The 25,406-nt window shown below is 42.7% G+C and overlaps 1 protein-coding gene across 3 annotated transcripts in view; it reads left to right on the top strand.

The window, feature by feature from the left end:
• Rad51b (RAD51 paralog B) overlaps nt 1–25,406 on the top strand; it is a 536,305-nt gene that overhangs the window by 480,348 nt on the left and 30,551 nt on the right. For 2 of the 3 annotated variants that reach the window (XM_013115333.3, XM_021228781.2), the window contains exon 10: nt 8,483–8,586. In XM_013115333.3, the coding sequence (XP_012970787.1) occupies nt 8,483–8,586 (104 nt within the window). Of the gene's footprint in view, nt 1–8,482; nt 8,587–25,406 lie in introns of those variants that run through there. The other variant, XR_005876241.1, reaches the window with a different exon arrangement.

Raw genomic sequence — 25,406 nt, 5'->3', positions numbered from 1 at the left:
TTGAGAATCTCAAAACTCAGAAGATTATAAATAATGGATTTTTTTCTAAAATGGCAGCACAGAGAGTACAGTTGCTTGATAGATAGCGTGTGGCTCCTGGGCCAGTTGCACAGCTGATGGTTTTTTCCAGTACTCTATTTATAGAGCTAGGTCAAAAATGTCACTTCCGTTGGAACTTGACCTACAGACAATTGTCAATTTTAGAGACCCAAGGAAGTAGAGTGCACACTAAATACAGCTGGTTCACAGGTTCAGTTAGTGAACTACAAGCCCCCAAGGAAATTAATTTTGCTGGAGAATAAATGTCTAAGCCTTCCCAATCTCTTTATTTGATACTTTTGCCCTGTGGCCTCATGGAACTTGTAGGTCACCTTGAATCTTTATTCTAAAACTACTGTTCCAGCCAGTGTCCCATTCATCTTCTTCAACTGTGGCTGCTGAAATTGTCTTTCTGCATCAGATAGTGAAAACTGATGAGCCTCCAATAGGAGCAGTGCAGACTACTTGGAAAACAGACGGAACACAATGGAAAATTTCCCCTAGTTCGTCTTTCCACTGGGGTAACCAAGATTCTCCAGTCACTTCCCTAGATCAAATGGAAGGCCCAATGGGAAAATGTCTGCCACAGCTCAGCAGCTCCCCTGGCCTGGCCTGAAAGAGGAGAGATGGAATCAAATGAATGGTGATCCCCTCTGGTCCCACTCTACCACTCAGAGTCTGGTGCTTAAACTTTGTCCATTTGAAGTTGCACTTGCTAGAAGTTTGTCCTCATGGGTTTTAGTAGGTAGAATAGACTAAGAAAAACAATCCCTGATCTGGAGAGAAATCAGATATCAGAAAAGGACTGCACAATCACACTGTCTTCTGGTATAAATGGTTGCTGGGTAGGATCTAGTGATTCAAAGACTGTTTGGAAGCACTGTGTACACAAAGACACCAAATTTTTGTTGTCAAAATACCTTAGACTCAGGGTTTGCTTTTTTATGTAAATTAAGAACAAACTTGTTTTATTTGTCAATCCCTCTACCTCCCCTCCTCCCCTGTCTCCCACTGACCCCCATCCCATCCCCTTTCTGCTCCCCAGGGAGGATGAGGCCTTCCATGGGAGATCTTCAAAGTCTGTCACATCTTTTGGAGCAGGGTCCAGGCCCTCCCCCATATGTCTAGCCTGAGAAAGTATCCATCTATGGGCAATGGGCTGCCAAAGTCCATTTGTGTACTAGGGGTAAATACTGATCCACTACCAGAGGCCCCATAGATTGCCCAGGCCTAACTCACTCCCACGTTCAGGGGGTCTGGATCAGTCCTATGCTAGTTTCCCAGCTATCAGTCTGGGGTCCATGAGCTGGGCATGAGTGAGGTCAGAGGACAAGGGGCTGCCAAGCTGCTGAGGCCCTCATCTGTCCACGTCTGTGGTAGATTCAACTCCACTGCAGACAGGGGAGGACTCACTCAGCAGCTGAGAGGCGCTCCTGATCAAGGAGCGGGTGGACATGAGCTTGGAGCAGGCATACATTTTCAGGGCTGAGGGACCAAGGCAGGAGCTGCTCCTGGGTTAGAGAAGACCCTCTCTAAGACCTTTACAATGAAGGGGTGTTGGATTTTATCAAAGGCTTTTTCAGCATCTATTGAGATGATCATGTGTTTTTTTCTTTTTCAGTTTGTTTATATGGTGGATTACGTTGATGGATTTTTCATATGTTGAACCATCCCTGCATCCATGGGATGAAGCCTACTTGATCATGGTGGATAATTTTTCTGATGTGTTCTTACATTAGATTTGCCAGTATTTTATTGAGTATTTTACATTAATGTTCATGAGGGATATTGGTCTGTAGTTCTCTTTAATTGTGTCTTTGTGTGGCTTTGTTACCAAGGTAATTGTAGCCTCAACAAAAGAGTTTAGCAATGATCCTTCTGCTTCTATTGTGTGGAACACTTTGAGGAGAATTAGTATTAGCTGTTCTTTGAATTTCTGGTAGAATTCTGCACTAAAACCATCTAGCCCTGGGCTTTTTTTTTTTTCCAGTTGGGAGACTTTTGATGACTGCTTCTATTTCATTAGGTGTTATAGGTCTATTTAAATTGCTTATCTTTTCTTGATTTAATTTTGGTAAGTGATACCTATTCATAAAATTGTCCATTTCCTTTAAATTTTCAAATTTTGTAGAGTACAGGGTTTCAAAGTATGACCTGATGATTCTCTGGATTTGACTCATGGTTGTTTGTTTTTGTTGTTTTCTTAAGTAAAATCAGGAACTTTTGAAGTCATTTTGAACAACTCCATCTGACCATGGGTGAAGGCTTGGAATACAATCAGGCTGGTCAGTCCTGAAGCTCACTTCTGTGTTCTTTGTTATAGATATTAGATGTTCCTTCTCCCCCGTGGTCTCATTGAAAACTGCAGCTAAACCAGAAATAGAATCACAAGGCCAGACCCATAAAATATGTTAGAGATAGTTCCCATGGTAACCCATCACCCTTACCTACATTGACTTAAGTCTTGCAGCGTTCATAAGTGTTGTTATTTTTCATTTCTTTCTTCTTGTCTTGGTAAGATGCTTTTTATCCAACAGGACAAGAAGGACTAAGTGTTCAAAATACTCAATTCTTTAAGAGCATGTACTTTTCCTTCCCTTCTGTTCCTATTCTGCGAGTCACTACTTTGTTAGTTTGTTTGGGGGAATGTCGCTTTTTTGTTTGTTTGGGGGGGTGGTTCCTCCCTTATTTTTAAACATGCAAAAGTCTATTCTTTTCAAGTTGAACCCTCTGCCACAGAGCAGACATGTTTCAGTCATTTTCTAGTAATATAGTCTGACTTCTCAGAAATGTTTAGCAGGGAAGTCGTAAATTCAAATGTTTTCAGAAAAGAAATTTTTCATCACAGCCCCCTCCCCATAACAGGCCCCTTCTGAATACTGACACAGAGTGGTACCAGCTGCCCATCACCTTCTAGAAACTGGGCTCCATAGCAACTTGGCTGACCTCCTCCAGTCTGAAATCATGAGGGCTACCCCCCTGTGTGTACGGCACAGGGAGACCATGTGAGAAATATGTGTTCATAGCCAGCTCCCACCAGAACTTGGGAGCTGGCTCCAAAAGATAGCAGTTCTGGGAGAAGTTTCAGAACGCACACCTGTCCCTCACCACCTCGTAAGCTTTGCTGCCTTGAATAATGATTAGAAGGAGAACCAGAGAGAGGGGCGATTCAGCATCTTTTCTTCCTCCACTTTCATCTTCTGTGTTTGATCATCACTGTTCCTGCCATTTACCCGTATCAAGTATTCTCATCTAGGGTCACCAAGGGCCTTTGGTTGCCTGGAGGCAAGAATTATTATTTGAATTTTACAGATGGGTAAGCAATCACGGAAGAACAGCAGTCTTGGACTCACCTAAGCAAGTCTCTGAGAGAGTGGGGAATGAGTATCCCAGTCCTTTTAAGAGCCTTGATTCTGTGCGAGTGAACTAGGCCCTCTGAGGGATCTTACTCAAACATTTCTGCAGACTCAAACTGGTGATGGCGAAAAATCCCAAATAATGAAAATATTCTCAAAGCTCAGTTCATTTAGTTGATGTTTTGAAAATTTGTATTGGAATCCACCAAATTCCAGACAATGAAGTCATACAGCCTTGGCAGATCTAAATATCACAGTTGTTCAAAACTTGGAGGAAGGGAGAGTGCCCCAGTTTTAGAACTTTCACTTCAGATGAACATGGAGAAGGCTCACTTATCAGTTTCCTGACCAATTAGGTCATTGGGCAGGAAATCACCGTTTACAAAGAGCTCTAAACAGATTCTTCCTACTTTAAACTTCTCACAAACAGCATTAATGGTAATTTATGACAGTCCTCACATGGTAATGCTAGAAACTTGAAAGACAGGAAGAAAATAAGGCCATGAATGTATAGTAACTGAAGGCTTCCCCATCGACCTGTCTCAAGTGATTCTACCAACACAATCACCTTAGATTCTTCTCTTGTGAAGTAGTTAGAGTTTAAGCCTCTAACCATGGAGGGTTGGTTCTAGGCCATCTGACTTGTGTGAACCCAGCTGCTGGTCCAGTTGAGCAAGGCTAAATAACTTGCCAAGCCCGGGCATGGGCTGTCTGTTGAAACCTCTTGCCCTGAGTTATCACTGAGTACCAGAATAAAGGAAATAGAATGTGGAGCCTGAGTGACATGTGGCATTCAGATGAGTGATAAGATGCCTTGTCAGTGCTGTTCCTTTGGGCAGTCCAGGACCTTCTCAGACCCTTGTGGACAGGGCAGTAACTAGATAGCTGATCTTCCAGACATGCTGGGCCCAGAGAAGGGTAATCAAAGTAGGGGTTAACAGCCAAGTTTTGAACCCTAGCTTTGCCATTAAACAATCATGTGACTTTGAGGAAGTGACTTAATCTCTCATAGCTTAAGTCTGTCAATAGAAGTGATAATGATGCCTATCTCATAGGCTATTGTGAGGATAATAAAGGTGTATTAAGATATGAAATTCAAACAGTGTAAGCCCTCTCTATTTGAGGGGCTTCCATAGTGCCTAGAATATGGTACCTCTAAAGGAATTGTCTTCATCATTATTAACTATCAAGGCCTTTAAATGCTTTTAAGTGCTTATGAAACATGCATCCTCAAGGTTACTTTTTCAGAGTGTTCTAGGGAAATTTTTCTCTGTCACTTGCCCCTGTGTCCCTGATTAGGACTGAGGTTTACCTGTTCAAAGAACAGCCTAGTATCTGCTACCGATCTATCCCATTTGTGTTGGCCTAGTGGTGCTGAGTTTTTTTTTTTTTTGGTTTGTTCTATTTTTGCCTTTTAATCATTTGCTTATTTATTTCCTTTTATGGAATTTTTTAAAAGAGTTGCTCCTGCCGTGACTATGACTCTAATCTCTAAAAACATCCTTTGCCTTCATTTAGAACTGGGACACTCCTCCAGTTTTATCACCACCAAAAGAAAAAAAAATGTTTTAAGTTCTTAACCAATTAGTAACTCTTACTTATTCATTTGTAGCCTTTTCTTGGCAAACTGTAAAGCCCAACCTCATTTAATCCTCTCACTTAACAGACATATAAACAGCTAGCTTCTACAGTTTACTTGAAAAAATGCAAACCTATTAATTTTAGCTTAAGGTATAATTAAGATTGTAAATATGGGGGGGGGGCTGGAGAGATGGCTCAGAGGTTAAGAGCTAGTCTTCCAGAGGTCCTGAGTTCAATTCCCAGCAACCACATGGTGGCTCACAACCATCTATAATGAGATCTCATACCTTCTTCTGGCATGCATGCCAGAACACTGTATGAATAATAAATAAATAAATCTTTTTAAAAAAGAGTGTAAATATGCTGTTAAAACAAGTCTATAACATGGTTCAATATTAGCGGAAATAACTTATTAGTCATTTAATGAGTGTAAGCATCCTTGTGTTAAGTGATTCAGGCCTGCTGGCACAAACCAGGCATGCCTCTGGCTCTTTTATAATGTATATTAATTAAAAGTCACACAAATAACATACCACAATATAAATGGAAGCAAATGAGAGAATTTTTAAAGTATTATGGAACTTTAGAGGAGGAAGACACTAATTATTTCTGTGATGGTAAGAGAAGTTGGCATTTGAGAGGCAGCTCTGGACACAGGGTAGATAGACATGTGGCCAGACCACATGGGCAGATAGAAAAACCTGATGGGCATGAACCCATCTGGTTCTCAAGTCTTCAAAAACTTGAAGACCAACTTTTATGTGTAGTGCTGTGGAATTGAACCCAGGGTCTTGTCCATGCTAAGCAAGCGTCTACCACTGAGTGATATCCTCAGCCAAGCCAGCATTTTTAAATCAGAAAAATTAACTCAAAATATTTATTTTTGGCTTCTCTTTTTAAAAATCAGAAGAGGGGATGGAGAGATGATGTTTCCACAGTTAATAACATTTGCTACTCTTACAGAGGACCTGAATTTAGTTCCTAGCACCCACATGGTGACTCACAACTGTCCATAACTCCACTTACAAGGGACCTGATACCCTCTTCTGGTCTCAGTGACACCATGCACACACATGGTGCTCATATATACATGCAGACAAAACACTCATACACATAAAAATAATAGCTAAATCAAGGAATAATCCTAGGTCTATTAACAAAGGAACAGGTAAAGAAAACATGGCATATATAAACACATGGAATTTTTTTCATCCATGAAAAATAAAGTTCTATCAGTAAAATGGATGCAATTGGAGATATTTGTATTAAGTAAATTGAGTCCCCAAAAGGCAAATAATACGATAATACATAATTTCTCTTCTTCATGGTTCCTAGATTTTATATAGATTCATAAAATCATATATATGTATGTATATATATATATACATATATGGCATGCAGAAAGGAAACAGTAAAACAAGGTGACTAATGAGGAGGGAGAAGAAAGAAAGGCAAAGTTAGAGAGATATGGGAGAATGTGCTAAAAGTACATTACATACTTGCAGGAAAATGTACTTGTGTAACCCTGTACCATGAACAAAGAGCATACACAAATGGAGGGGGAGCAGACAGTGGAAGGGAGATTGAGAGGTTGTGCATCTCCAGAAAATTGGAATTTTGAGTTCATCTCTGATGTAATAAAGACCTGGCCTCTTACTAATGAACATTAATTTCATAGCCACTCATGGCTCTTCATCATTTGGTATTAAATAGGGAAAAGAAACTGGCCATGGCCACACCCTGTTCCCTGGGGTCCACCCAAAGTAAGAAGAGGGAGATGAAAGGCAGAGAGGGCAAAGAAGTGCTCCCCATGGTAAAGGTCAACGGAGAAGGCCAGCAGACTCTCCGGCAAAGAGAGGGAACTTTATCAACTGCTGACAAGAGGTCAAGGATGATGAGGACAGAGAAGTCAAAAGGTCACAGCAAAGCCATTCAGTGAGGGGGCTCAGAGAGGTGAAGTCATGGGGAGAGGCAGGAGCAGAAGATAAAGCCCCAGAATGCATTGTTCAGGCATTAACATCTTATCCTCATTCATGGAGGACTACTAAGGATTAAATCGGGCAAGGGGGGCGAGGTGATCAGATTCCCACAGGCCAAATTATTTATTTTCACCCTCATCTGTTCATGTTTTGAATTGTGTACACAATGAACCAGGGTCACTCTGAATTTTACTCTTTTCTATGCTAAATAGAATAAACCTTTAAATCCCATTATCGAGGGAGGCCTGTTATTGATTTCCATCTAATTGATTCATTATCTAACTTTAGGGTTCCAGAATTGCTATACTGTGAGGTGGGTAGACCTTTGCCATAGTCCTGTTCTGTTCATTATAGGATGTTCAACAACAACACTGGCCTCTAACTTCTAGATGACAGTAGCCCTCCCACTAGCCATTAGCCAGCAAAACACTTCCAGCTAAGACCCTCTGAACATCATTTCTCGGTTGTAGCGTTTGGACCCAAGAACTTAAGACTTATGGAGCTGGTACCACCGTAGAATTTGTCTGTCCTGGGAAAGAGGGCCAGTTGCTACTTGACCATGATGTGCAGGTGAGATAATACAATGAGGAGAATTGGTGCCTCACCATGTTTCAGCTAATTTAGTGAACAGCTATGTAAAAGAGATGTATCTCAATGATGGGAGGCAAAGCGTTCAATAGGGCCCCCTCAGGCCAGTATCCCTGCCACGGCTGGAGTCAAAGAGGGCGCAAGATTGGGGAGGAAACCTCACGATACATCAGGCATGAGAGGAAGCTGGATTCCCTGAAGCAAGCAAGGCTTGGCAGTTTGCCTCAAAGAGAAAGAAGGGAGTTGGGAAGCAGGGATGGCTTTCTCTTGGTCATGTCAAAAGGGATCAGGGCAGATGTGGAGATATAAGAGAGCTGCCCACGTGCAACTTGGAGTAAGCTTGGAATTCAGATGGAGTCCAGTTCAGATCCTCCTTACAGGAAAGTATTAGGAGGTAGAGGAATGTTCCTCTTGAAAGAGAGCAAAGGAAATCAGACTGGGTTTGAAAGGCTGAGCTCTTCCAGACTCCCCTCTGGGTGTGGGGGAGGGAAGGCAAAGGATTGCTATATGTGTATGCCACGGGATTGATAAGGAAAATTGAGTTAAGACATTTACCAATCCAAAAGAAGATCTACTAATTCAACTAAATAAAGAAGGCTCGTAAACAGTAGAGTAGCGCTGTGCCCTCCTCCCAGGGATGGGTAGAGGTGTGGTGCGTTATCAGCAGTAGCTTGGTTGCTGTATCATGCATCTTCTTGTTAGTGTGTAACTGCCTTTGTTTGCACATTGGTAGTCACTTTCACTAAGGGTGAAGGACCCCATGCTGGTTCTTATTTAGTCTCCGGTTTCTTCATGCCATCCTCCTCTAATTCATCCACTTTTGTGGTGACAGACTGAGCTTTAGCTTGATCTGAGTATGAATAATGACTCAGCTTAGCTCAAAGGCTGTATAAGTTGGAAGGGCCTCTGAAAACTGGTTTCTGCCCTGTCTCCTTTCAGGCACTTCTGGGTCCAGCTGTGTGGTAGCCGCACTGGGAAACACGTGGAGCCACTGTGTGAACACCCGGCTGATTCTCCAGTACCTTGACTCAGAGAGAAGGCAGGTGAGTGAATGCTCCCACAAAGTTCTTCAAGCGTGAAGGTCGGAGAAAAAGATGAGCTAGAAATCAGAGTATCTGAAAGTGTTTGCCACCGTCTCTGTCTGACTGGCAAGGGGACCGTAAGGAAACTTTGCTTGTCCTAACAGCAACTAAAATAAAAGGGGGGAGGGTGGGAGAGAGGGGAGGGCAGCTAGCTACACACAGGAAAGCAGTGTAAGAGTGGATCCGGCAGAGTTAGCATCTCCTTGACATATGTGATTGACCAGGGAACACACTTGGGGGGATTTTAAATCCTCCATCTTAAAGTGATTATTTTTGTTGAAGACTAGCTAATCTGTGAGCAAATTAAATAGTTGCCATGCTTTTTCTTAGCATGTATGTGTTTTCAGACCTTAAGATTGGGCAGCTTCTGCTAAGTGCATAAGCCCAGGTTCCGGAGACTTTTACATTACCACAGATGCTAGTGCTTGAAAGTCCTAAATGATGTCAGAGGGTCCTCTGAAAGTTTGATGGCTTTCTCAAGGGAGAATCCCTCCATTCAGAAAGGAATACTGTCCTCCCCTTTCTCAATCTCCTCACCCAACTCCAGAGAAAGGAATTCTTTAGTCCAATCTCCTCAAAAATCAGGAAGTTTCTATTTCTTGATGCCCTACCTCAACTTGTTTCCACTTTTTGACCAGACTGAATTGGCATCGCTCATGAAAGAGGGCAAAGGAAAGAGACTGGGTGGTGCCCTGATGCTTTGAATGGGGCAGAATTCAAAGCCAGATTTGATGACTAAATACATGGTGAATCCAGGTTAATAAAGAAGAAGGTAGTACCAGGTGGGAGGAGATGGGGCAGGATGGTGTTGCTTTTACCATCAGGAGATAAATTGACCCTTCCTAGCAAGGAGGCAGGAATCATCTGATGTAGATACGAACACTTGCCTTCTCCAGACAACTTTGTGACTGTCGTTGGCTACAGACCAGAGGATTCTTCTTGGTTTTCTTGGGCCTGTGTAAATAGCATTCCAGCCTGGTCGCTGGATCAGCCCTGTTCTGAGAAGATAAAACAGGTTATTTCCAAGCAAAGAAGCATCCTTGTGTTTTCCTGCCACCTCACGTCTGTTACTTCAGAGACACCTTTTCACTGGTGATTCCAGTATCCTGGGTGCTATGTCCAATATTTTTCTTGATGGAATATATCCAAAAGACTTCTGGAGAACCTAATAATCATTGGTGTGCCCCTTGGGTGCTAAGTGTTGATAAATAAACATTGTTAGTCACTATCAGATATAACTCTGCTAATAGCAGCATTCTTTGTGAATTAGTGTTTGTGGGGGTGGGGGAGGGTCTCTGTGATCACCAGGGCTGGCAGAGTAATGATCTACATGAGGCAAGAAGAAAATTCAGTTCAACACAACTTAGTTTACCTGGTTCAAACTTCTAGGGTGTGATACCAGGCAGTTTATTTTAGACACATTTGAGTACACCGAAACTTTGGGGAAAAGTTTCCTGGTAACAGTTATCTCAATCCTATGTGCACAATAAAGATTAAAGAGTGACTACATGGAAACTCTTTTGCAAAATACATGTGACCTCTTCCATGAAGATGGATTCTATAGCTTAAGGGCCTAGGATCTGGTGTGTTCTTGGTTATACAGAAAACAGGCTATAAAGTACATGTGACATCTCCCTTAAGGATGGGTTCTGTTCCCTGAGAAACAAGATAAAGATACAAGTCTAGGAAGGAAGGGTCTGGAATAAACATACTGGGGCATTCGGTTGAGGCCCTGCAGATAGCAAAGGTCACCAGGTTATTAACTACATTCGCTCCCAGACTTCTGGGTAGAGAACATGTATACATCCCTTCTGTTGAAGAGAGAAGCCTGTGTGTTTAACATTCCTGGTTTCCCTAGTGCTTATCTGTGAGTGCAAAGACCTTTGTGTCCCCAACATTAGTCCTGATTCTTTCACTTCATGGACCCTAGACTCTACTTGTTGAAAACCCACACTATCTCTGCCTTCAATTTGAGATGGCTTCTTCTTATAACATACTGATTCTACGGTCTCTCACATACAGATTCTAGTTTTTCTAATTCTAGATATAATTCATAAATAAATAAATAAAGTTAAACTATATTTTTGGTTTCTTTATGATAACATGTTCATCCATGTCCATGTTGTCAGAGACAACAGGAAGTACTTGATAGACCAAGTACTGTTTTTTATATCTTTGGTGACTTGAGGATTTGGGTGGCTCTTGGCTGATAGGGTCAAATACAGGCCACTGATCACAAGAAGCACCAGGAACAAAGTGTGGATAGATCAGTGACAGTCTATGAACTCATATCCTATTAGATGGGTCATTGGTGTGATCTCCAAAGGAAAATGTGTTGCCCTGGTTACTAATCAACCAGCAGCAGGCTTGAATGCCTTCAAGTATGGTTTTCAAACAAAAATGAAAATATGACCGGACTACCAATTCAGACAAGAGAACATGCTTTTAATTTCTCTGTAGAAATAAATTGTTAAATTTGTGACCTAATACCTAGGATAATGTTTGATATAGGAAACATGTCTCATTCTGATGACCTTGTCTTGCCTTAGCAGCTAGTGGGTGTAGTGATTCTCTTGGTCTTTCCTGTGGTCTTAGTTCATGACACAGTATTGAAGCCATGTGAAGATAAGGCTTTTTTAATGACATGGGCAACAAAACAATCCTTTGAAATTAGTCTAGAAATACCTTTTTATGGTATTTGTCAACAGGAGAGCATGTAGGGCCTTTCTAGGATAGCCATACCTCTGAGACACCAACTTCAACATAGCAGATATAGTTTTTGTTTCTTGGTTTTTGTTTTGTTTTCAGTCTGAAAATAGAAACCATGTTACCAAGGGATCAAGCTTATGGGATGAGGGGTGTATTTTTATCCTGCATCAGGTCTCTTGAATATAAGGCTTAGTCTGGCATCATAGGGCCAGAAGGAGATCAAGTCAAGCTGAACAGCCCAAGAGTTGAATTGTGTTGTCCAATGGAAGGAGTCCCTCTTGGCTGACTATTTTCTTTACACCCTGGAAGCTTTGTAAAATTATATAACTAAGAAAGAAACCTCCTTATCAGGGTACAAGCCAAGTTCAATGTCTTGTTTATTCTGCTTCAGTATCTACAAAATCCTTCATAAGACGCTGGGATACGTTTTCCTTTGAACTAATTCAGGGCTCTTTTGCACTTGGCTTTTATTTACTCCTGCCCTGCGCTGCTTCAATCCAATTTTACCCATTTTACAATATTTTTCCTCTAACCAAAACCATGTCTTTAGAGCAGAATTAAAGAGGCCTCTACTAGGTTTACTGTAATCTTTGTCATTTAAAATCATTCAAAAATGCATGTGAGCTCACCATGTGCATGGCATAGAGATGCCAGGAAGAAGAAGGCATAGTTCTGCTCTTGAGTGCCTTCCAGTAAGGGATGGAAGAATTTATATTTGTGCATGTGTGCACTCATGAATAATCAAGAGGGAGTCCATAGTAAGGGATGCTGAAGCATCATCACAAGGCAGTGTCTGTCCTACTTCTATGTGAATGGCTGAAACAGTAACCACTGTGAGTCCATAGAAAGGTGAAATCATCGGGGGCATCTTTTGAAGATACCAGGAGAGGGTGGGACATGGGTAGTTCCAACCAGTAGCTCTCAAGCCCGACTGGATTGCAGCTTCAGCATGACAGCTTTTGTAAGATATCAAAGCAGGGCTCCATGCTGATGAGCTAAATAAAGCAGCAAGGGGCAGCATGAGGGCACACACAGGCCTAAGCGTTGGTTTCATTGTAAAGCTCACCCAGGTGGCTGTAATATACTACCCAGGTTGAGAGCCTGTGTTTTAAATAACAGATAACCTAGGATAGGCAGGAAAAGGAAATGTGAGGATGGCGCCCAGCACAGAAGAAAAGCAGGAAGCTGCTCATATCTGGTGGCACAGACTGGATTCTGCCTTGTAACTGAGCAGAGGGTTTCTCTCAACATTTGTTTGACAAATCTTTATTGAATAACCTCCATGTCTGTTCATTACTGTGGAAGATGCTAGAATCAAAGAATTAAGAAAGGTAGCCAAGGGGTTGGGGATTTAGCTCAGTGGTAAGGCCCTGGGTTCGGTCCTCAGATCTGGAAAAAAAAAAAAAAAGGTAGCCAATACCTGCCTCGTTGCTTAGTTTACTTGGAAAGAAAACCATGGGGATGGTATGTATGTTCTACAAAAGCATCAATAATTAGTAAACGTAGAGGCAATAGAAGGCCCTACCACTAATAAAGGTTCTGGGATGATTAAAGAGGCAACAGTATACACAGTGAATTGGCTAAGACCAACATTTGGGAAGTTCTTGAAGTACCAGGTTCCTTGTGATTACTCAGAAAGTTCTAGCGTGGGTGGCTATGCTTGAAAATGATGCAAAACCTGATGAAACATTCAGAGAATTTTTCATCAAATCCTCATGAAGTCTGTTCCTACAAACCACATATGGCATTATATAAATTTTAAAGTCCCTTAGAAGGAGTAATGAAATAAATGAATCCCGGCTAAACCTCACACCCTCTTCATGAAATAAATATTATGACTCTCTTATTTCAACAGATTGGAAGTAGGTGACCTTTTCATATGGGAAGTTTATTTTAATAGACTTTATAATAATATTTTCATCTTCTACTCAGGAGGCACCCTAAAGTTATTGAACAGTTGAGGGAGAAGTCAATATGTTGTTGACAGAACCAATACTCTTACTCAAGGCCCTAATCCTGATTTGGATCTGTGGCTTTTCTCAATGCCGTAGGTTGTTTGGGTCATGGACTTGAGTATTCATTGTTTCCTTTCTGAGGACTGAATTCTCTCAGAATTCATTTTATACTTTTCAAAGACTCAGATATTGTCACTGTTAAGACACAAGCCTTCATTGACCCCACACCCCTCAGGATCACAGTTGTACCAGGCATTTATGTCTCTTGCCCTGATTAGGAGCCCATTGAAGATACAGCTTCGGAGCTAAGGACATTGTCTGACACACGGGTAATACCTTTGTTCTGAAAGAAGGTGAAAAAGGAAGAAGCAAACAAATCCTTCTTAGTGTACTAAGACAACAGGATGCAAGTTCCAGGCCAGTTTGGGCTAATTGTGAGCCTTTGCCATAAAACAAATGAAGACAAGATAAGCATTCCTCTATTAATATGTGAACCCAGTCTGAAATCACTCTTCCCCATATTGAATGTTGCAGTGTAGTAGTTCCTTAAAGCGTTAGTAGTCAGCTACAAAGGTTCACATCAGACTGTGACACTGCATGCAAACATCTGTATGGCAGTGTTATAGGAATACTGAACATAATGACACTTCAGAAGCAACTTGCTGAGAGCTGCGGAAGAATTGAGCCCATCTACCCTTAGAATCTTCCTGGGAATTCCTTTATATAACCAAGCCAGAGCCCTGAACATGACCCATGTCACATGAGGGAGGGATCCTGCAGCCACCTTAAGGGACAGGTGACTTGAGCACTTGAGGGTAAGCAGAAGTTAAGGTAGATTTGGGGCAAAATACGAGACTTAATCCATATCCACCCAAACATTAAGGTGATATTTTTGATACCATCAGTCATAGTTTTGTGTCTCTTCACTTCCAGATTCCTCTGTAGATTTCTGCTCCAGAGAGATCAGACTTAGTTGCCCTAACTCAAACATAAAACATAAATCCTTCCCCTAGACAGCTTCCGGGTGACCATACGATTTTGTTTTCACTCCAGCACATCTGCTCACCTGCTGTTTTTAGGCAGAGAGAGAGAGAGAGAGAGAGAGAGAGAGAGAGAGAGAGAGAGAGAGAGAGAGACTCACAGTTCACACATGCAAAAGAGAAGTTGGCCATGCTACTGGGTGGGAGGAAATTTTTTTAAGCATAAATATCTAATATCTGTGGAAATAGCCAAGGGAACTTGGAATTCCAGCCAAGCACATTGCCTTGAGTATAAATGTTCCCTCCCTTTTCAGACTGTTCAAGTGTGAAATCTGAACCCCTGCCCACCCTCTCCAATCAGAAATGCTCTAAACAGATATTGAACAGACTAGAAGAATGGTGACTTTTAAGGGATTCTTTTTCTTTTCAGGCCATCAGATAGGTAGGTAAAGAAAAATGTGAAGAAATTCTACTTAAAGGGATGCTGTGACCACCAATAGTTATGTTGAGTTGGTGTCACAGAACATAAACATAGGCCTAATAGAGAAGAGGAGAACACGGTTATTAAGCCAATAACCCCATTACTATCTCCACACTTAGGTTACAAATATCAATATCCTTCTTACCTCCTAAAGGACACACACATGCATTTATGCACACATGCGCACACATGCATGCATGAGCACACACAAACTTGATATGACTCCTTCGGAAAAAGTCAGTGTCTAGAGACTAGAGATTTGACTCAACTTTTAAGAGCACTGACTGCTCTTCCAGAGGACCTAAGTTCAGTTCCCAGCACCTGCATGGCAGCTTACAACAATCTGTAACTCTAGTTCTAGAGATCAGATACTCTCAGCTGACCTCACAGGAACTGCATGCATGCGGCGCACAGATATGCATTCAGGCAAAACACCCGTACACATAAAAATAATAAATAATAGTAAAAATTTTAAGAAGGAAAAGAAAAAAGTCAATATACTCACCATCACTATTTTTTTTATTTTTATCAGATTTATTTATTTATTATATATACAGTGTTCTGCCTACATGTATGCCTGCAGGCCAGAAGAGAGCACCAGATCTCATTACAGATGGTTGTGAGCCACCATGTGGTTGCTGGGAGTTGAACTCAGGACCTCTGGAAGGACAGCCAGTGCTCATAAACCACTAAGTCATCTCTGCCTCCTCAGTCATCTCTCCAGCCCCTCACCATCACTATTTCTTAATGGACCCCAGTGAAAGGATGTCTGTCTTAAAGATGTGGGCAGTTGGTCCCTGGCGCTTCTGCTGAAGGTCCCTGGCGCTCAGATCTTCAGCTATGCCAGATCATGGACCTTGAACCTTCACTCAAGAGTGGATCTTTCCTAGGAGATTTTGAGCACCTTAGAGACTGAAAGTTTAAAAAAAAATAAAGTGGTTTCTTGTTCAGTATAGTTACAAAACTGGTTGTTACCACCGTCTCAAAATAGAAAAGACCCTAAAACACCAAAAAAGCGGAGAAGACATATACGAATAAAGAATATATTTGTTTATTTAAACCATATGCCTTTATTTTTGTGGCTGGCTTATTATTACATGTCCTTATTTCTCTCTTTGAGGATCCTTGTCGCCAGCCATCAGGGACCCAGTGCTGGGTCTATTCACAGAGCTCAGAAAGGTGAAGCCCCTGGAATAAGCCTCTCTCTCCATCATTCTTCTCTAGCTCTGAGAAGTTTTATTTTTACATGCTATTGTCTAGTTCCAAATCCCCTGGTGCAGTGACCCTCCCAGCTCTAACTTGCAAAGGAAACTAGGCCAAATATCTGGGTGAGATTCTTTTTAGAGAAATCTGAGCTCTACAGGAAGTGAAAGAGACACGGGGCTTTGGAACTAAACTGAAGACCCTGTTTGTCTAGCTTTAAAAAAAGAGAAAAAAAATGCTTTCAGCTGGGAAGCAATGTCAGAAAGAGCTATGAGATCTCTTGGACAAGGCACTGACCTGGGAGTCAAGGACGTTGAAATATATTTGGCTCAGTTGAGAATGAAGGTTGGACAGGATGCTGGGCTTTAGCCTTGGTTCTTTAGTTATGGGTGAAGAAAACACGAACAGGTCTTTGACTGGGGAAAGCAAAGGGAAAGAAGAGTTCCACATCTGCATGAACTATGAACTGGTTGACTGACATTTGAATCAGCACTCCCACAGGAACATGACAGTGTCTCATTTGAAATGCCTCCTGGTTTATCCAGTAGCTCCAGCTATAGTGATCCCTGAATGAGCTAAGGTGCCTATGGCCCATGAGGTCCTGGGCCCTCTCCTCACGGATGGGTTCAGTTAAGGTGGGATCTGAAGTCTTTGGCAAGCTCCTGGTGATTCTCACAATAGTGACTCTTAGGCTCATATTCTCTCTCTCTCTCTCTCTCTCTCTCTCTCTCTCTCTCTCTCTCTCTATGCAGTTGGTCAATTATCTGGTGTTAAGCGGTTGACTCACAGTCATGAAGCTAGCAAGTAAAAGAAATGGACATGGAATTTAAATTTTCTTCTTCTCACTCCTGACATACTGCTGTTTTCATTTTCCTTTATACTCTTTAATATAGATTCTGAGGGTTTTTTTTAATAAAAAGTTCCCAAATCCAGCCAAATTCCTAGGCTAATAGGTGATATGCTCTTTATATCTCCTATGGCTCTGAGTAGTGAAGAAAAGCTACAGAACTCTGCAGAAAAATATTCTTATGTGCACCACCTCATTCTATGTCACAACGAATTATCAAAATCGACCTCTGAATAGTGGGCTTACATAGGGGACTCGGTATCCTTTTCCTAATTGAACTTCACAGTGAGCACTATTTCCCAGTGGAGGATCTGTGCTTATAGACAATCTCCTGCAAGTGTCATTTGTGCCTTGGAAGGACACCCATAAGCCCCCAGCTTCCTGTTGCCTGCCTTCTCTTTTTCTGACCTTTTTTCCTGGTTTGCCCAGTGTGGAAGACACCTTGTGGTTATACCATTTTTGAGTCTTGCATGTTAGCTGTGAAGAGGCATTGTAGGGCAGGAGGCATCTGAGTGGTGCCCCCAGAGCTCCAGGCAGAACTAAAAGTTTCTTACCTTCTAGGAGGGAAAGAGTTGTTAGCCTGTGCAGGGCCCGTACAGGGTGATAATCTTCAGGTTTGACTCTTTCTTATGCATGGTTTCCACTAATCCCCACAACAGTCCTTGTCATCTCCAGTCTCACAAAGGAAAGCCAGGCTGGTGAGACAAGTAAGTTATATACAATGGTAGCTTCAAGATGTGGCAACATGTTTTACCTCTCCAGAGCCTGTGCTCTTTTTGCCATACACCGTGTTGTCTGAGGTATATGAGGTTTTGTTGCTATTACTGTTGTTAAATTTTCAAGTGTAAGAATTAAACAAGGAACTGGAAAGTAAAGTTTGCCTTGACGATTCTTTGGGGTCACAGTTAATAGCCCCCCTGTGTGTCCCCCTTCCCTACCCCCTTCATTCTGATTTTTCCTGATTAAGACAGTTGTGTCTAGAATGGCATTTAACTTACCTGCAAAGGGTACTGAGTTACCTGTGAGAACAGCACCTCGCACTCAGGAGCAGGGACATGAGGGACATGTAGGGATGACAGTCGGTTTGATGTTTTCTTCCCTTGTTCTTAGCATTGTTTAGCTTCAAAATGCTCCTAACAATGGCTAGTGAAGGAGCCCCTGTTCTGTCCAGATGTGTGATTCCAAACAGCTTGCAGCACTGACACAGGTCCAGGTCATAGCACTACTGTCGCCTGTCAGGGAGAATCCATACAGTGCTCGTGCAGGCTACCTGGGCCTGTGACCTCTGCTGCTTCCCTGATGGAGCTGTGGCTGAGAGTACAAAGTAATGTACAATGCTAGTTTGCATTTCTCATCCTTCCTGAGGTCCCTGATTGGTGGATAGAGTGGGCTCTTCCAGCATCTAAGCGGCTTACAAAGTTAGGGACAGGGACTAGATGCAGACAAGGGAGTTTCATGATGGAAGAGTGAGGGTGAATAAATATGCCTCTGGCATTCGGTTTGAATTTATGGAGTCTTATGTTACCATAACATTTTATGATATGTTACACATTATCAAATGCATGATTGGTCGTCAGGAGCAATATAAGTCATTGGACTTTCCCGATTTCTGCTGCTTTATATAATTTGAAATTTTCAATTGACATACTCGCCTTCTTCTTGCCCTGTTGCATCTCTCCCTGTCCCCAGCCTTCTCTAGATTTTTAAATAAGGCAATGGCTTCTGGCAATTGCCTTAATTTAGATGCTTGAAACAGAGGTTTTTCCTCTTAAGGTCTCCTTCTGCAAATCTCCCTTCTGGACTTGGCAGGGTGTAGAGGTCTTGGCACTTTGGACAAAGACTGTGTGTGCTTGGAACCTGGGCTCCTGCTTTATTGTTACCAAAGGGACTATGATTTTGAGAACACCTTTGGACAGCCAAGCTGTGGTAGCTGTAGCCCACTGCCTACTTTCTGTAGCTTCTCTCCAGAGCTGGCAGGGAAGCACTGGGCTGCAATCATGATGCAACACTTTCCAACAGGGTTCTCCATCAGAGCTGCAGAAGAGACATTTTTACAAAACTCATACAACAGAATTGAGGCCCTGGTCTATTTGGGAGGGATCAAGAGCTGTCCACCTGAGGTCCCCTCAGCCCTGCTTTGGGGTCACTTTGCTTTATTATCCCAGCTATTTATTCTAAGTTCTTTGTGGTCATTCTCTTGTTCAAGCCTCATAATTACTCTGTGGGGTAGGCATTTCTAGGTATGATTTGTAGGTGAATACACTGAGATTTATAGAGCTTTAAAGTTTGGCTCTAAATCACATTGTTTCTGACCCAGAATTTTCCTTCTCCTTTGCACCCAGCTCCCTCATCTGGACTCTGGGTTCTTAACCTTCATCCTGCACTATATCCCGTGTTAATGTAAGACTGCTCATGTATGCCCCTGGAGTTAATTTGTCTATTCAACCCCTGTGGGGTGACCACCTGAAATGGTTGTATTAAAATGCTTCCTTCAAAGAGTGGAATGATCTATTACCTCAAAAACTCTCATCTGGCAATCCTGTTATTTCCTATATCTCTGTGGCTCCTTGTGCCACCAGAACAGTCCTGAGAGAAAAGGAGCTTCCTGGCATCACCCCTGAATTTTACCATTCAGTCAGAGGAATCCCCCCTCTTTTCTCTCTCAGCTTCCATAGACTGGCTTCAGTACCAGCGCTGTGTCCTTATTGTCAATGAAGAAATAAAGGACATCCCTATGGAGTCTTGCCCCTCTTTATAATAGACCTCTGCTCATCTGCCCAGGATGTCCTCCAGTGAGAATGGGCAGGGACCATGGTAGACCCCATAAATGCAGCTCTCCCTTCATGGGTGACACAGAATGGCATATTAATTATACCTGAGCCCTCGCTTTTTCCCTAAGAAGTCATTTGTCCACATAGTAAGCAACTTCATGGTTTACTTTAAATTCTGAGGTGTCTGTTCTCTCTGAAAGTGTCATCCCAGCACCCTACTAAGGGCTCAGTCAGGGTTTAGAGAAATGAGACGACTGGCCATTCTGTGTTCTTTTTTTTTTTTCTGGTTTTTTCGAGACAGTGTTTCTCTGTGGCTTTGGAGGCTGTCCTGGAACTCGCTTGGTAGTCCAGGCTGGTCTCGAACTTACAGAGATCCGCCTGCCTCTGCCTCCTGGTACATCTTGAAAAGGAAAGGTTTAGCAGATCCGACATGGCCTCCAGCCCTCTGACAGCCATTCTTAGACTAAGTGGTTTGCTTTTACTAATAGTCATTTATACACTGTTCTCTCTAGACGTACTGTCCAGTATTGAGTCGCTCTGGGATGTTTGGCTCCTCTTTGTAGCTGATGTTGATTTCCTAGTGTGACTCCATCCTGGCACTGGCCTTGCCTTTGTCTGCCCTCTCCACCACCGCTCTGAAATCCTTGTATCTGGCTCAGCTGACAGCCATCAGCAGTTCACCCACTGATCTGAGAAGAACAATGCTCCAAGACACTGTTCATGATCTCAGTCTCAGGGGACCAGCAGTCTCTGGGACTTCTCCCACAGCGAGGCTCTTGCTATGTAGTGTGACTGCCCAGAGGCCAAGTATTTCCTGAGAACATTCATACAGATCAGTTAAATGAGCAACTACCATAGCATCGGTAAGGCCTTGCTCGGTTTTTCAACTATTAAAACATATTAAAATGTGATTTTTTTCCCTCTCAGTTAAAAAAAAGTATGTGCTACAGTCTGAATGTGCCTCACCCCACGCATGTGTTGGAAAGTTGATGGTTACTCTAAGTTACAGTGTTGAGGTAGGACAGGGACATGGTAGGGAGATGGCTCAGTAGGCAAGAACACTAGACATGAAAGCCCAATAATCCGGGTTTGTCTCTGGAATTTACATAAAAGCCAGATACAGAGATTTGCATCTTCAATCCCAGTACTCAGCAAGATGGAAACAGAGGGAACGCCTGCCCCCCACCCCCAGGCTCAAAGGCCGGCAAGCCTGGGATATGAGGTGCAGCAGCAGAAATGAGAGATTCTGCTTCAGTGAAGTCAAGGTTAGACACTTAATTGTCTTCACAGCTCGTTTATACCAGCACACGTGCACCCTTGTGCACACAATAATTTATTTTTAAGGCAGGTATTTAAGAGGTGGCTGGGCCATAACAGTCTGTAAATAGGTTAATATCATTATAGTGGGAATGTATCCCTTCTGAAAATGTGAATTTGGCCCCATTTTATTTCTTTCTTGCCTTCTCTTTGCCCTTCCATTATGTGATGATGCAAGAAAGGCCCTTACTAGATACGGGCCCACCATCTCAGATTCTGAGGCTCTAGAACTGAAGTACATTTATGCATATTATCAGCTACCCAGTCTGTAGTATTCCGATATAGCAGCAAAAACCAGACTAAGGTGGTATACAATGCGCATAAAGCCTTTGGTAACAAACTTTATTAAATTGTTATAATAGTCCTTTGTGTATGTCTAGCCATTGACACGGGTCCTCCCCTGATGCTCTGACTTTAGACAATGGCTTTGACTGTTCTTGCTGGGTATCTCTGTTTTCTCTTCAACTTCCTTCTGTGCTTCTTATCTTTTCCAGGTAGATATATATGCCGAACACTGGGAAGATGAGGTCAAATAAAGCCCCTTTTCTTGACCAAAGAGCTGTCTTAGTGAAGGAAACCTCGTAAGAGAAGGAGGTAGTCATGTGTCCAGTAGAAGCAGGTGTGAGGGGACTGCAGCGAGCTCAGTGTCGGTTCAGTGTCCGGCTGCCTAACCGCGTAGGAGGGGATATCCGAAAAAGATGAGGAGAAAGTATGTTACTTGAGATGAAACTTAAAAGGCGTGTTGGTATTTGCCAGTTAAATAGAGGAAGCCCTGAGTAAAGGCTCTGAGGTAGGAATGCAAAGGGCGCTTCTCTAACTCCTGGGGAAGATGCATGTCTGTGCAGTAGGTAGAAGAGAGGGAAAGTGGGCCTTAGCTGAAGACAGAGCAAGGATAAGCACTCCCTTCCATGCTGTGCCTTCAGATTTCTTCACAAGGATTCCTTGGACAAGAGTTTGCCATTTGGATTTGGAGAGATTGGGAATTGGATGCAAAGAAATGAGGGCCTGAACCCAGGCAGTGGCTATGGGGCTAAAGAGGTAAGAGCTCTGAGAGAGTAAGAAGGCAGGGTTAACAAAGCTAAGCACAGGACAAGCTGTCTAGAGGAATATGCAAGGGGGTGTTTCTAACGCCATGGGTGAGTGGATGGGGCTACCACCCACTGAAGTGGGCTTCTACCAGAGAAAGAACAGATTGGGGGGTGGGTTGCACTGCTTGGAACATTCCTAGTTCCCTGCTTATGCGACAGGGTGGCTGCTTTCATTTCTAACAGACCTCAGCAACTTCCACCAGGAATTAGTTTAGAGACCCAAAAGGATTTCTTACAATTGCACAGACTGTTTCCTACCTGTCTTTCTCTTCCCTACCCTCAAGACCACTTTCTTATGTTAGAACCCTGGCTTCTCCACAGATGGCCATCAGAATGAAATGCTAGGGGACGGGAAAGGACAGACTCTGCAGCAGACCCCTGCTCTCTCAGGGAAGGGCATCTTCTATGGGTAGCCATGCCTCCTTCCCCAGACAATTCTGGCCAATTTCAGGTCAGGAGGTATGGTTAGCGGCAAAACTGGAGAACTTGTAGCTTCAAGGTTTTTATAACACAGGTCTGTACAACTTGGTGGTCGGGAATCTGCCTTGCATATTACTCTAGTCAGTAAGTTATTGCTTCTCAGCTGTGTTCCCTGCCCTTCTAGACTCAGCTTAATAAGAGACCTGATCCTATGATCGGTATTGCCAAGGTTCCCTTTCTATTCATTCTGGATAAGCATTAAGAAGCTATGTACTCTTCATCCCCCATTCCCTGCCCCCATTTGGATTCCACATCTATGATCCCTTTGCTGTCCAAGGTCCATTTGGGTGAACTTCTTAAGTCTCTGGGCTCCAGCAGCAATGGAACCTCTTTCTTGATTGTTCTAGCCTAGTGCTGGAGATAGCTTCCTGCTATTGCTATCTCTTTTCCTTTCAGCCCTTGCGCAGTATGTGTGACTAGTTCCAAAAATTAAATCTCTCTCTCGAACCTCCTGGGATGAGCCCTGATTGTCTGATTGGCATAGACTGGTGGGGGTTTAAAATGTCCACTCTTGATAAATGGTTTGTGTAAGACTCCAGATCTCCAAAATACTTTCCTTATCTCCAGCAGGTCTCTTGCCCAACAAGTTGAGCTCCTCAGCTGACTGTCTTAGAGGGCAAAGATTGTGTGCAGCACTTCCTGAGTGGCATGAGAAAAGGAGCTCTTTTGGCCTCATCTCCTTCCTGTAGGATTTTCCAAAACTTTCCAGATGTATATAAGTTCAGGAAACATTTTAATAACTGGAAATTGTGTCTTGTGGAGGTGGAAGGTGTATATGGGGGAGGGGGTTGAAGCTAACAGGTCCTCCCCTGGAAAAGGTGCATTGAAGTATTTCAGGGATCTGCACGCACAGGTCCAAACTCTGCCCCTCCCTTGGTGAAAGCATGGCAGGCTCCTGAGTTTAGTCAGTTCTCTGAGGAAGAGGCACTGACATTCTCTAGCTGCCCTGACGACATGAAGAACAATTCTACCACATTCTCTGCAGGAAGAAGGGATTGTTAAGTAGTTAATCATGGTTTTTTGATTTTTACTCAGAGGCAATCTCCTATTCTATAAGAAGACCTCTAATTAAATTGGGGGGTGAGTACTTGCCCCATGTTAACCACTATAAGATTGGCCTAACTCATAATAAACACTAAAGCCATAGTTAGTAGCTCAATTAATGAAAATGTCCTGAGACTTTTGTGAAGACAGACATGACCCAGGTGCAGGGCACACTTGGCTTTCCTTAAGCAGACCATAACTTTCCCTTTGCTACATCACTGGTTTCATAGCAACTCTCAGAAGGGACTGTGCTAAGGAATGCAGATCACTGCTGCTTGGAAGTACCCTACAGGAAAGCATGGAGGAGACTTCCTCACATACCACCCAGATCCTTCAGCACCATAGTAAGAAAGCAAGCTCCTTTCCTGGGGCTGGAAAGATGACTCAGTGGTTAAGAGTGCTGACTGCTCTTGCAGAGGACCCAGGTTCAGTTCCCAGCACCCACATCAGGTAGCACCAAGCCCAGGAAATTCAATTCCCTGGCCTCTGGAGGCACCTGCAGTCATGTGGTGTACATAAGCTCACATTAGGGCTTAGGAAGACAAGAGCACTGGCTGCTCTTCCAGAAGCCTCAGGTTCAGTTCCCAGGACCCATATAGTGGTCCACAGCCATATGTAACTCCAGTTCCAGAAATCCAGTGCCCTCTTCTGGCCTACATGGACACTGCATGTATGACAAAACACCCATACATATAAAAAAATTTTTTTAACTACTTTTTTCAAATCATAAACAAGGAAATCAACATTCTACTCTGAGGGGGAAAATCTCAGAAATTTCTAAGGTATTTTCATTTCTCTGTCATTACAAGTAATAGCTGAAAACCCCATATTTTTTAAAAATGACTTGAACCCAGTCCCTTACTCATTTAATTAGATTTTCTTTAGAAAGTTCACATAGTCTTTAACACAGTAGCTGCTAACCAGGATACTGAATATTAAAGACTAGAGTCCTAACGAAAAGGAAGCAGGTGAAGTGTACAGGTACAACTGTGATTCCTGATTTCTCTGCACCACACAGTGTCATGTGATGTTGTGGATTTTTAACCACATTTTCTTCACTAGCCTGCAAGGAATCTTACAGCATGATTCAACCCCATAGGTATCATGGGAGCATTTGAGTATACTGAAAGTTGACATAGCCTTTACAATTCTTTCAAAAATTAAGGTTCATTCCTTGATTCTAAGATGAAATATACATCCAAAAGGCACTGTCTTCATCTCTAGGTACCATGGGGGAGGGGGGAGGGAGATTTTTCTTTGCCAAAACAGGTAATAGTTTAAAATTAACTTCTAATTTTGTCTCTGAGATATGTGATCTCAGACAGATAACTCTTCTATAACAAAGAGTCATAGGTTCTTCTGAAATTTTAGAGGTTTATTTTTAATTATGTGCATGTGTGTCTGTGTATGGGTTTGTGCATATGTGTGCAGTACCTACAGAATCCAGAAGAGGGCACAAGATCCCCAGAAGGGGATTTAGAGATAATTGTGAGCTGTCCAGTGTGAGTGCTGGGAACTGAACTCAGATCCTCTGCAAAAGCAGTATGTACTCTTCCAGCTATCTTTCTGGCTCTGAATTACACTTCTGTAAGAGAGAGAAATGGTCTTGAAAGTGATTGCGTTTTCTGGTTCTACAATGAAGATGCCACATCCCACTCCACCTCCTATCCTATACAATGTTTTATACAAAGAAATATTTTCCACTGTCTTCAGGAACTTGCCACACAGTTTATTTGTGCAGAGCCACACCATGGGACCCTATGGTTCAGCTGTTTCTTTGGCTGATGACTTCTTTGTGTGAAGTCTGCACAGCATGTGACATTTCACACTCCTAAGCCCGTCCAGGCTAAATCCAGCAAATGTGAAGGTGTGCCCCCCCCAATAAAAATCTGAATTTCTAAATTCC

The sequence above is a fragment of the Mesocricetus auratus genome, unplaced genomic scaffold (assembly GCF_017639785.1).
Source record: "Mesocricetus auratus isolate SY011 unplaced genomic scaffold, BCM_Maur_2.0 Super-Scaffold_15014, whole genome shotgun sequence".
Lineage (NCBI taxonomy): Eukaryota > Metazoa > Chordata > Mammalia > Rodentia > Cricetidae > Mesocricetus > Mesocricetus auratus.
This window is presented reverse-complemented; position numbering and strand designations above follow the sequence as displayed.